The sequence below is a fragment of the Myxocyprinus asiaticus genome, chromosome 17 (assembly GCF_019703515.2).
Source record: "Myxocyprinus asiaticus isolate MX2 ecotype Aquarium Trade chromosome 17, UBuf_Myxa_2, whole genome shotgun sequence".
NCBI classification, from domain to species: domain Eukaryota; kingdom Metazoa; phylum Chordata; class Actinopteri; order Cypriniformes; family Catostomidae; genus Myxocyprinus; species Myxocyprinus asiaticus.
In genome coordinates this window covers 40,337,129-40,349,734 of record NC_059360.1, presented here as the reverse complement: position 1 = coordinate 40,349,734, position 12,606 = coordinate 40,337,129, and the positions used below count along the sequence as shown (strand labels likewise).

The 12,606-nt window shown below is 38.4% G+C and overlaps 1 protein-coding gene across 1 annotated transcript in view; it reads right to left on the bottom strand.

The window, feature by feature from the left end:
* LOC127455296 (nidogen-2-like) overlaps nt 1-12,606 on the bottom strand; it is a 55,975-nt gene that overhangs the window by 1,950 nt on the left and 41,419 nt on the right. The window contains exons 14-20 of the mRNA XM_051723061.1: nt 8,955-9,179; nt 6,196-6,365; nt 5,949-6,078; nt 5,557-5,728; nt 1,906-2,063; nt 1,692-1,815; nt 1,250-1,359 (exon numbers count right to left, since the gene is read on the bottom strand). Of these exons, the coding sequence (XP_051579021.1) occupies nt 1,251-1,359; nt 1,692-1,815; nt 1,906-2,063; nt 5,557-5,728; nt 5,949-6,078; nt 6,196-6,365; nt 8,955-9,179 (1,088 nt within the window). The 3' untranslated portion in view covers nt 1,250. The remainder of the gene's footprint in view (nt 1-1,249; nt 1,360-1,691; nt 1,816-1,905; nt 2,064-5,556; nt 5,729-5,948; nt 6,079-6,195; nt 6,366-8,954; nt 9,180-12,606) is intronic.

Here is a 12,606-nt window from a genome sequence, read left to right as displayed (position 1 = left end):
CAGGTTTTACGACGAGAAAACATACTGCGCTCCGAACAGCATAATTAATGCCTTCACAGGGCACTTTGAATTTAATACAATAATGAAGACCACGCAGTAGGATCGTTACAAACAGAATTTTCTAAATGACTTCAAAAGTGAGTTCAGCCAGTTTTATTACACATTTCAGCCCTACAAAACTCTCACAGTGGAAGGTAAACAGGGCATAGAGATCAACACTTCTGAATGAAACACACCATATGTCATTTATATGTTACAGGGCATGCAAAGCACTGCACACCTCTTATAATAACAGAAATTGGCTTAACTTACCCAAAGATATGCGCTAAGGTGCAGTAACCCATACCGGTTGTGAGAAACCACAATGCGATAAAGCATTGAATGTCACGCGAATACGGGACACAAAGGGTCTCGTTTAAACAGATGTAATAAACAAACCTCAGAAAACTTGAGTAGATCCAGCATCCTGTGGAGCGCTCATTTATTTACCTCTAAAGCACGTAAGATGCACAGGACGCAGGTCCTCGTCTCACCGTTTGACCTTTTTATTATTTAATACGAGACACAAAGCCTTCAATATGGGATGTTTCGCTCTGCTAAAATACAGGATCCCAAGATATAAGGTGTCCCGTATGGGACGTTGTAATTTCGGCCAAAATACAAGACGTCCCCGCTAAAATGGGCAGCAACAACACTAGCAGCAACAAACATTGCATATGCCACCTCTCCCATTTTTAAGCCATTGTCTGTGAAGAATGTTCATATTTGGATACTGCCCTCATGAAAAGCATAATCAATGGTAAAACATCCATCGCTTAAATCTCATGCATGGTGAATATATGCAAGATTTCTGCATTAACATGACAACTAATGTGGACGTGATTGCAAAAGCGACTGTAGTCTGAACAGAAAAAAGTCTGATCTGGCCACATATAAATTGCAGTTTGAACAGTCACTCAAAGAAAAAAAAAACAGATTTGAGGAAAAATCTGATTTTACCTGCAGTGTGAACAAAGCCTTTGACTAATTATTCGAGGATCTACATATTGTATTACGTTGAGTGTGGGCTTGTTTTATTTGGAGCCGTCTGCTGTAAATTGTGATATGCCATTTTCTACATCATGTTTATTTTTCATGAAGTTATAAACCAAAATGTGACGATAATCCTGCTTTCTATGTTTAGCATATATGTGCATTTCACAAGTAGACTACAATAAGTATACACTTTTACACAGAAATGTTTAAGTACCTTATAAACAGTGTGGTGGAGCAACTGTAATGCCATACAAATGAGACCTCTGATCAGGCAAGTACTCATCTGTAAATTGACTATCTCGACCAAGAGCGATGACCCCATCTCTGCAATATAAGGGAAAGAAAGCATGAAATTTAGTCCGGTATTTTGCAATCGACTGATAAGCAAAATAGGCTGAAAAAAACAAGGACTCCCTCGCAAAAATGTCTGCATCGATTTCTGGCAAAAACTGTTTTACAAAACTCATTTGCATCTTAAAATATGGATTTGTGGCAAATTTGCAGCAATGATCACCAGAAGTTTGCCGGAACACTATATTATTTTGTAAATGCTTGCTAACATGCTTACATTTATGAACAAAATTAAATCTGATAGGTATGTTGTTATTCTGATGGCCATTTCACATTGTATGTATGCTTAAGATATGCTTCTTTACCTCCTCCAGTCTGTGTAGTAGTAGTGATTGGCATAGAAGACCATACTAAAGGGGTAATTTAGGTTGCGGTGCACCACGCGCCTCCCTGTACCATTTGGCGATATACATTCCAGACGCTTGGTTCCTGCCAATCACAAAACAGGTTACCAATTTTTGGTTCACATTGTCAACTGGCTCCAAATGTGAGTTGCTTATTCTGGGCTGAAAATTGTACCTGCATCAGCCCAGCAGACCTGGTGTGCGGTGGAGTCATAGGTCAAAGCATTGGGCAGTCCAATGCCATCCCGCACCAGAACTTTTCGGTTTTGCCCGTCCACAGAGGAACTCTCAATTTTAGGGGCTTCCCGGTTCCAATCAGTCCAGTAGAGGGTTCTGTGAAAAGATCAAGTTTTACTATTGAAGACAGTTTGCCAACAGTTCCAACTTTCAAAGGTTGAAAGTCATATTTTCCAAGAACTATATCTATGAACTTCCAAAACAGCCCTGCTCTATTTTGCATTGATTTAAACAAGATGTTTTTTTAAAAAAAGGTCTCAATTTGGTCACTCAGGAGATGATAAATAAGTTTGTGTACAGTTATGCTGAGCAAAAAAAGACTTATATCTGTAAATAATGTTTCTGCTTGTCAATCCCCAAGGATTTCTAAGCATGAAATCACAATGTTAAACCACTTGAGGTAAAAGATTTAAAGGGATCTTTTCAAGAGCAACAAAAATCATGCAGGGGAGCAGCTAACGTGCTAACGCAGCTCTAATTACAGTTTTGCATGACTGCTTGTATGATTAAACATTTGTTACGTAAAATTCTCAACTAATGCTTCAGACTTCAACCCAGATGACCATTTAACAGGAACCACCAAACTAGCACACAGAGTAAATTGCAACAAACACGCATTAGCAACTATTCTCTTGGCCCATGAGGTTTGTATTATTTATTGTGTCCTCCACCCTAGCTAGGGCGTTCAGTTGCTCCAGATGTTGCAGTGATTGTGTTTGTGGAGTTGCTGGGCCATATGATGTCTGCCCTCCCCTGAGACCAGAGAGCCAGGCCAGACACTGAAGCAACACCAACATCTGGGCCAGTTTGTAGCATTGCCATCTTATTTTCTCTGCCTCCCATACATGTCAAACATCCATGCTCTCTCTCAATCTGGTCTTTTGCTGTGCCTCTGATACATAAACACTTTCTCAGTCACACTTTTCACAAAGCAGATAACAGTTTATTTTCAAGTTCTTCAGGTTTTCAAGTGATTGTAAAAGAAGCATTGGAACTTGATGTAGGGGAAATGCGGGTTAAGCAGCTAATTACAGGATTGATTAAGCAGAGATGCCAATTTTGAGCAATATTCATAACAGACTCAAAAAGAGCGAGACGTGGCGCAACAGTCAAAGACATCTGTCTAGTGCTTGTTTACACAGGAAAACACTTGAAAAACAATTCAGATGCAAAAATGTCTTCAGTGTGAATGACCCCTTACTTTTTTCTAATTTGTCATTTTATCCAAAGTAAAATTTGTTGCCTTCAATTCATGTCAGAATGATTGTATATTTACGAGATGGGTGCACATGAACGCCACCACAATATTGTGGGATTTTCTTTAAATCCTTACTTTCCAAGTTGGGGATGTCAAATAAAAAAATTATTGTAAATGTTTACTGTACATTTTAGTTTGTGCGCATTTTGTGTACTGTTGACACAGAATAGTGGATAAACCTTGCCAGAAAATACTATTCATTTAACCTGTTTATTAGCTGACAGACCTGTGGGACCAAACTATATTGCCCATCATACCCTGTGGCTGCACAAGGATAAAATACACAGATAAGGCATCAGTTACACACATGGGGCCCTATGCCATAAGTCAAACATGCAAAGTCAGTGGGCATGGCCAGGACGTTTTTGTTAGTGGGTTTGGCGAAATTACACTCGCAAAGTGCTGATGGGCTGGGTCAAGCGCAATTTAATTTGGAGGTTCTTCTCCGCCACCATCTGCATCCTATTATATAGTCCATTCCCTGTCCAATTTCCTGTCAGAATGCACTTTACTTCTACTGGTCGATTTTGATTTTGAAAAATTAAATGAATTTATATTAAACCAAAATATTTCTAAATTCAAAAGAAACTTCAAATGAAAATATAATCAAAATAACTAAGTGGTCAAAAATATCATATCAAATCCAAACATTTTTGGAAAAATACCAATACAAATTAGATCATAAAGACAATTGTAAATATAAACATAATAATTGAAAAATAAACCATGACCTGAGATAGTTTAACACAAATCATAAATATTTGTTTCATAAAATGGCTACAACAGTGATTGTCATGGACATAATTTGATGTTCCACTATATTTTCAGAGTTTGGACAAACTTTATTACCACCTGCTTGTGGTAATAAACTGCTCTTGCTAACTGAGTTTAGACTTTGCGCTGCAAACAGACCTGCTTTTGAAACGTCTTATCGCTGTGACCTATTTATCAGGAAAATAGCAAACTGTACTCATTTACATACAATACACCCACAGTTTGCACGCATACACCCATAGGTAGTGGTCAGTCGACATGGGTTTTTTAATGGCCAATGCCAATATCCAGAGAGCAGGGTGGCTGATAGGGCGATACAATGCCGATATATCACACAATTTAATATAGTAAATAACATAAACATAAAATTGCTAAAAATAATTAATAAACTCTTATTTAGCACTATATTTACTCAATTTCACACAAAACCTTGAAGCGCTTTTACTTTGAAGTTGTTCTCATACGCTCTTATGGATCCAGCGCGAGCAGCAATCTCCTGACAGTTTAAACGGCCTGGATCGCCTGCTTGGATTATCATGGAGTGACCGTCATGATTTGTGAATCAGAGGAACTTTTGATCCTGATCCTGAAGTTTTGATTCTGGCTGATAGAATACGCGCTTCAGAGGAAGATGTTAGATGAGAGCTCAACGGGAATAAAACGCTGGATTTTCGTGAGGTTCATGAATTACATCTGTTTAAACGAGATATCTGCATTTTTGCAAACGGTACAGTATATAATATACATTTTATTGATATTTGCCTTTTATCATTAGAAAAGAAAGTTAAAAGTGACAAGGAACTGCTGAGGAGAGGCTGATAGAATACGTGCTTTAGAGGTAAATAATTGACTGCTCCACAGGATGCTGGATCTGCTCATGTTTTGTGAGGTTTGTTTATTACATCTGTTTAAACTAGATATACGCATATTTGCAGACGGTATATGATATTAGTTTTATTAATATTTGCCTTTTTATCATTAGACAAGACAGTTCAAAGTTACAGGGAACTGTTGAGGAGAGAGAGGGAGAATGAAACAGGTGAGCACTTTAACATTATGAGCTCAAACGCGTCTGCCACGGCACTGATATGCAGACCGTTTAAATGAGACTGTGTTGCACACCTGTCTATTATTGTAGTAACACGATGGCACATAACAACAAAATAAACCATGACTGGTCGTTTACATGTCTCAGTCGCCTCACTTTCAAGCAGGCAATTTTTGGCATCCTCAAGAAACAAATCGGCCAAAGGGGAAAATTTATTGGCCGATGCCGATAATGAAAAAAGTCAGAATATCAGCCTCGGCGATATATCGGTCAACCACTACCCACAGGTAGCGCAAACTCTCCGACCCATGCTCACTTGCACTTTGTGCTGGCACGAAAATTGCGCTTAGAATTAGCGCTTTCACAAAAATTGGATAAGATGTTGCACATGGCACTTTGCACACTCACAAAAATAGAGCCCAGTATGTGCATTCTTTGCTCTCTTTGCTGCATTAGCTCTAGAAAAGCTCCCTGAGTATTTAAAAGATCTTCATATAGAAAGTATATACCCTGTAGGAGAATCCACAATGATGGCTCTAGGATTTACTAAGTCTGTGTTAAACAGAACACGTCTATCACTTCCATCAAGGTTAGATGTTTCTATCTTATCTGGTGTGCTGTCCACCCAAAACAGTCTTCTACGAGCAACGTCCACAGCGAGACCCTCTGGACTTGTTAGACCTGGAAAAAAAAAAGACAAAATGATGCCGTTTCAATATGATTCAATGGCCAGTGTCTCCCTTCTATTATTAACTTTATCATTGTTTTTTTTTGTTTTTTTTCAGAATGGCTGTTGTTTGTTAAATGATGACTGAACTTGAATACGTTTTGGTTCGAAGCATCTTGTCTCTGTCCATACAAAACTGACTGATTGAATGCCCTATCATGAGATAAACAGTACCTGTGTTGATAACAATCTCAGGTTCTGATCCTGGCTCCAGACCAGCTCGACTGATGGTCCTCCCTGCCAGATCTGTCCAATAAACTTTCCTCTCTCTGCAGTCGTAATCAATACCGACCACTATAGAGCCCTGTAAGTGTGAACAGAACAGTATCAGTGTGCTTTGTCAAAGATCCACTTATCACTTTGCCAGATAATGGCTGTTGAGAGCTCAGTATTGAAGTATTTATTGTATGAAGAGTCTCACATGTAGAGCAAGCAGCACTGGAGACCTCTCCTTGTCCATCTGTGTGCCATTTAGAGGCAAAACTCCAATCTGCTGCCCCTGAGCATAGAGCAGAGACGTGCCTGTTGGAGGTGGAGTCACATCTGGGCGGGGCAATGGGCGTGTGGTGGGAGGGGCCACAGTAGGTATACCTAACAAAGATGATGTTGGGAAATGTTTTAGATAGGATGCACACATCATTTAGGTAGCTCACATGAAACATGAACATGAATAGAATAGAACAAATCATATTTAACCACTACTGGAGCATCACAACCTTAAAGGAATAGTTCACCCAAAAATTTTAAAGTTAAAGTTTTAATTAACAAATTGAAAATGAAGTACAAATAAAAAATAAATTAATAGTCGAAATAATAAAAACTCTGATTGTAATGAATAATGCAACTTTCACTTTCTTTTGTGTATGTTTGAGTGGAGGGAAAAAAAGCAACAAATAATTGAAATGTCAACAGAACACAATAAGAATTGTGTTGAAGGACAGTTTTGTCTTCATATACCTAAAGCATATGCTTTCATTCTGAAGCCACTTTGAAGTCTTTTCAGCATGATACTAATCATAATATATATATATATATATATATATATACATGAAAAGCAACAGAGGTGTTTTTGTTACATTTATATTGACAAACTGTTTTTCTTAGTTGTGAAGTTTAAAATAAGCTTTAAATACAGATGTTGAGTTTACGGTTACAACTTTAATTTAGATTCATGAACAGATTCATTCGGACTCGGCCTGTTACGGACTCGGTCATGAGTCTGACACGGCCCCTTTTATACTCAGACTCAACTTGGACTCGATTGTTTAAAGACTCGGACTTGACTCGGACTCGTTAAGGTGGACACGAACCCACTAATGTAATAAAGTTATTACATTAACTAAATGACCAACTAGTTCAGTTAAGGGGTGTATTCGTTCAGTGGGTCCAACCAATGATCTGCTCCTTCACAGCCCGCTCTTGAATGCTATTTGCTCAGTCTTTACAAGCACGACAAAGAAAGACAAATGGAATTTGCATGTGTACAAATGTACGAAAACACTTTGAAAATAGAGTTTAAACACCATAACCTTTTTCACCACAAATGGCAGGTCTTATTTTCCCTATATTTTGTCAAATGCTGGGCTCAATTATTACTAGACAAATACTTATTATAAGACAAAGAAAAAGTTAAAGAATAGCCTAAATAAAGGGCCTGGGTAGCTCAGCGAGTATTGACGCTGACTACCACCCCTGGAGTCGCGAGTTCGAATCCAGGGCATGCTGAGTGACTCCAGCCAGGTCTCCTAAGCAACCAAATTGGCCCGGTTGCTAGGGAGGGTAGAGTCACATGGGGTAACCTCCTCGTGGTCGCGATTAGGGGTTCTCGCTCTCAATGCGGCATGTGGTAAGTTGTGCGTGGTCGCGGACGCTAGCATGAGCCTCCACATGCTGTGACTCTCCGCGGTATCGTGAACAGCGAGCCATGTGATAAGATGCGCGGATTGATGTCTCAGAAGCAGAGGTTCTCCACCACCCGGATTGAATTGAGTAACTGCGCAACCATGAGGACCTACTAAGTATTGGGAATTGGGCATTCCAAATTGGGAGAAAAAGGGGATTAAAAAAAAAAGAGAAAAGCCTAAATATCTTACACTGTGCATAAAAGCACAACATTTCCATCCGTAATTTATATCATTTTTACTGTATAGTCTTCAGTCATTTTTAAACATTCATAAATTGGGGATTGTGTTTTGTGTATGCCTATAAACCTGTCTTAAGTGCATTTCTCCCATCTCTCCTTGTTGAACACGATTGACTCACATGCTGAACTGAACGAGCGACATACCTCCTCTCATTCAGTCGTTCAACAGATCTTCGTTCACAAATCATTTGCAAACAAGTTTACCAGTATATTCAGTTCGTTCACGAATCACCTCATCTCGTTCAGACTCAGACGACTGACAAGTTCACTGAAGGGGCGTATTCATTCAGCGGGTTAAACAAATGATATGCTCCTTCACAGCGTGCACTCGAATGCTATTGGCTCATGCTGTTGTCAGTCGTTACAGGCATGAAAAGAAGCAGAGCTCATTGGCTTTGAAAGGGAGAGACATCAGTGAAGGAAAAATATGAGAGTGAACGAGAACGATTCGTTCACTTAAAAGATTCGTTCAAAAAGACCGATTTGTTCACGAACGAAACATCACTACGTCACAACCATGAACCATGACTTTCTACTTGCTAGCTGGTTGAAAGTGGTAGTAGGTGGGCAGATGTTCTCATTCTAGAGAGGATTTGATTGGACAAAAATCTGTTTAGTGCAAAATGAGTCATCAATATTTGTAGAGGAAGAATGTCCATTATAAATGTTAATTTTGTCAACCTTTAGGAGTACACTAGCAGATGGATAAAAAACACAAACCTTACACACATGAGCCCCGTTCACACATGCAACCAGGTAAATTACAGGAAAATTGTTGGGTTGCCTTTTATTGGCACCAAATGTGCTGTTCACACATACCATCAATAAGGAAATGTATAGGTAGAGATACAACTTAGAATATTTCCAGAGCAAAATTTACCAGTATTTTCAAAAGGGTCGTGTTCATACATGACCTCTTAACTGGAAATTGTAGGTAATTTCCTGGAAAAGGATGTATGTGTGAACATGACTATCATGGACTAAAACCCACAAAACTGTTATTTTAATTCCATGGGGTAAAATTGAGCTGTACTCACAGGCTGGTTTCACAGCGTCGTGCGAGCGCGTTCCAGATACTTCCCGCCCGTCTCGGTCCACACACCAGCAATAGCTGCTCTCTCCATAGCACTGCACTGGGTTGAACTCACCGGCAGAGTCACACTGAGGTAGATAGTGGTTGGAGTCTGGCTGGCCTCCATAGTGCTGCAGCAGACTGGCTCTCCAGCGCTCACACACTGTCTCTAAACGCTGGGTTGGTGGCACTGGGTGTCACAGGGTAAGTCAGGTTCATACAGTATTACTGATGGTGTACAATATGTATAACCACATATGTAAATAATCAAATGAGCAGTCAAATTAGCTAATGATTTATCCAGCATGCTCAGCATTAAAATAGAGTGAAAATGTTGCTATTATGAATATTATCATTCATATGAAATAATTAAATGCAATTATGATTAATAATAAATTATTATTATTAGTATATGATCCACAAAGTGGAGGGATCTTGTATGACCCTTATACGGTTTAGCAGCCATTATCTATTATCTATTTTTTGCTGTTTATTGACTTTATTTATGGTGTTATTGCTGTTGTTTTTTTGTTGCCACTGTTAGTCAACTAATGTGTGGTGATGTTATGAGCTAATCTTTTAACTTAAAGGTGCTGTAAGCGATTTTAGCCATTCTACTTTCACGAGATTGAGCCGTTGGAATAGCCACGGCCCCTCTTTCCAAAACCTTGCACTCCAAAGATACCAAATGAGCTTTATTGAAACCGACATCGTGCAGAAACGGTTGTTAAAAACAAAAGCAGCTAAATTGCGCCCTCAAGAAATTAGTAGTTCTCTCAAGATTTTTTGCATTTAATGAACAAACAAATTCACATTGACTAAACAAAGCATTTTTACTGAGGACAATTATTAAACATTTGTTGAGAGAACTCAAAAATCTTACTGCGTCATGCTGCCTTTGATTTTTTTATGTTTGCTCAACAATTATTTTTTTACAGAGTACATTTTCCAATATAAATATGCAATCAAATCAAATCAAATTATGAATAATCTTTTTTTGAAGACTATTGCCATCTATCATGTTAAATAAATAGGGTGTTAATCCACTGTGCACAGATCAGGACTGGAGGACACATCAGTGTCAAACACCAGACTTTCAAAATCTTTGCCCAAATCCAGGGATTCTTCAGAATCTCACATGTCTTAATGTGTAAAACTCCACTTAGAGGAGTTTCAACCTGATAAGAAGCCCAGCTGCATCTGAAGAGGACACCAGACTGACCTGACCTGCATTTGCAACTCAGTACCATCTCGTGTGAAATAAGCAGTGTGGAGGCTTCACAGAAACACAAATTACACCTACTCAAATCCGTCTGTGTTTAAATCATCCTCTGTATACACTACCAGTCAAAAGTTACTCAACACTGAATTTATGTTTCTCATGATCTTAAAAACCTTTTGATCTAAAGGCTTGTGCTTTAACGCTTAAAAAGTGTGTGAATTTCTTTACGAAACTAAAATTTTTATCTAAAACCTTTTTTTTTAAATGTATGAGTTTTGCCGGAGAGTAAAGTCGTAAGTATTTCAATACTGTTAAAAAACAAAAAGAAGTTAAAATATAAGATCATTTTGATTTGTTTAATATTTTTGGTCACTACATTACTTCAATTTGTGTTATTTCAGTGTTTTTCAAAATTGTGGAAAATAGACATATAGCTGCAAGCAGCAATTACTGGGCCAAGCACCAAAATGGCAAGCATTACACAGCACTGACCACAACCTAAAGATCACATATGACATAAAGCGCAAACAGACACAACATTACACATCACCTCAGGATGAATTTGAACCTACAACTTTCCGTCAAACAGGTCACTGCACAGTCCACTGCACCACAGAGCCACAACATTAACAGTCACCAAAGGGACATACAAAGCATAGAGGAATCACAGCCAATCATCGTAGTGACCATGATCATCTTCGTATTCATGTAACTTTACAATAAAATGAAAATTTGATTGGAGAAAAGCCCAGTAACAGTTTAGTAAGCACAATGCAAAGATCTCCATAACAACAGAAATTTTAACTGCATGATTTGTCGAGGTGGGAATTTGAACCCATTCCCCTTGAAACTATAAAACAGTGCTTTAACACACTGAGCCACTCAGTTGACATGTCAGACTGATGGCAAAGAGACATCGCAAGGTTAGAGTCAGCACACAAGTGTGGATTATCTTTTGAACTATAGGCTCAAAACTGCTCATTTATCCTCAGGACATGATGTTTATGATGCATAAAAAAAATATTTTAAATGTGACAATGCTTTTAAAAGATATACAACTTTTTAATAAAATTCAATGTGGCAGAGGGACATTATGGCTGACATGACAAAAATTTTATCTGCATGACCTAAGGTATCCACAGGCACCAACCCCATGATTTTAGGACATACGGTTCAAAAGTTATGTGCAAAAATAAAAAAAAAATACATCTTTTGACCCATAGGTGGCGCTGTCTCCAAACTTCGCATTTACCCTCAGATCATGGTCCTGATGAAGCATACCAAGTTGCGTTTTGATAGGACAAACCGTTTCCGAGATACAGCCACACATCCAATTTTACATAGACCTCGTTAAATTGCAGTGCCGTAACTTTTAAACAAAGGTGAAAATCAAAATGATTTATTATCATTTCTGTGCGGCTTGGTCTGGAGATTATTTTGAGCCATTGTTTGGACAAATCAGACAAAGTTTGAAGTACATGAATCTTTTAAACTGTAAACATCATTATCCAAGATGGCAGCTACTGTAATGGGTGGAGTTATAATGTATGGGGGTTCATTTTAAACAATAAGAGGAGAGTAATCAGACAAAAATAGAATTTACTTTCTAGGAAAAACTGTTCAAAAGGTGCCAAATTTGATATTTTCCTAGGAACGGTTCTATGGGTTATCATAGACTCCCATTGGGAGGAAGAAGAAGAAGCAGAATAATAATAATACTAATGGACACAATAGGGTCTACGCACCTTCGGTGCTTGGCCCCTAATGAGTAGGTTCAGTCATGACCTCTTTTCCAAGTGTCTCTTCATCAAAAACACTTATATAGCTGTGGACATACACACTGCACTGCACTAAACCGGAGTCTAAAATCTCCTCGTGTGTTCTTTAAATCACTCTGGACAGATTTATTAATTTCTCTTTACTCATTTCAAGTTCAAAAGCACACTTCCACCATCGTCAGTTTACTTTTTTGGTAGTAAGACAGAGAGATGGAAATAGGAAGCATTTCTAACTGTGGTGAGAAGAGGACACATTCATCTAAAGTGTTGACATGGACCAAACTGCTCTGCTTTCCTTCTCTCTGTAATTTCCTAGAACACAGGCCAGATTGGACTCTGAGCTCTGCTAGAAATTAGACTGATTACATACACATGATGAGAAACTACTTAGCAAATTAGAAAGGTTGTAATTTTCAAGCAGCATTACAACACTAACACCAGATATTTGATTGTGACCTTTGTTAGTGTTTTGGATGTGTTGAATTATATAACGTCGCTAAGGACTTTGAAATAAAGTAATTGGCTAAACTGGATGGAAATAAGAATATTATTGTCATTTATCATCCGTCATATTATCCTAATCAGGTGTGACGCAACAAAGCGTCAAGCAATTAATC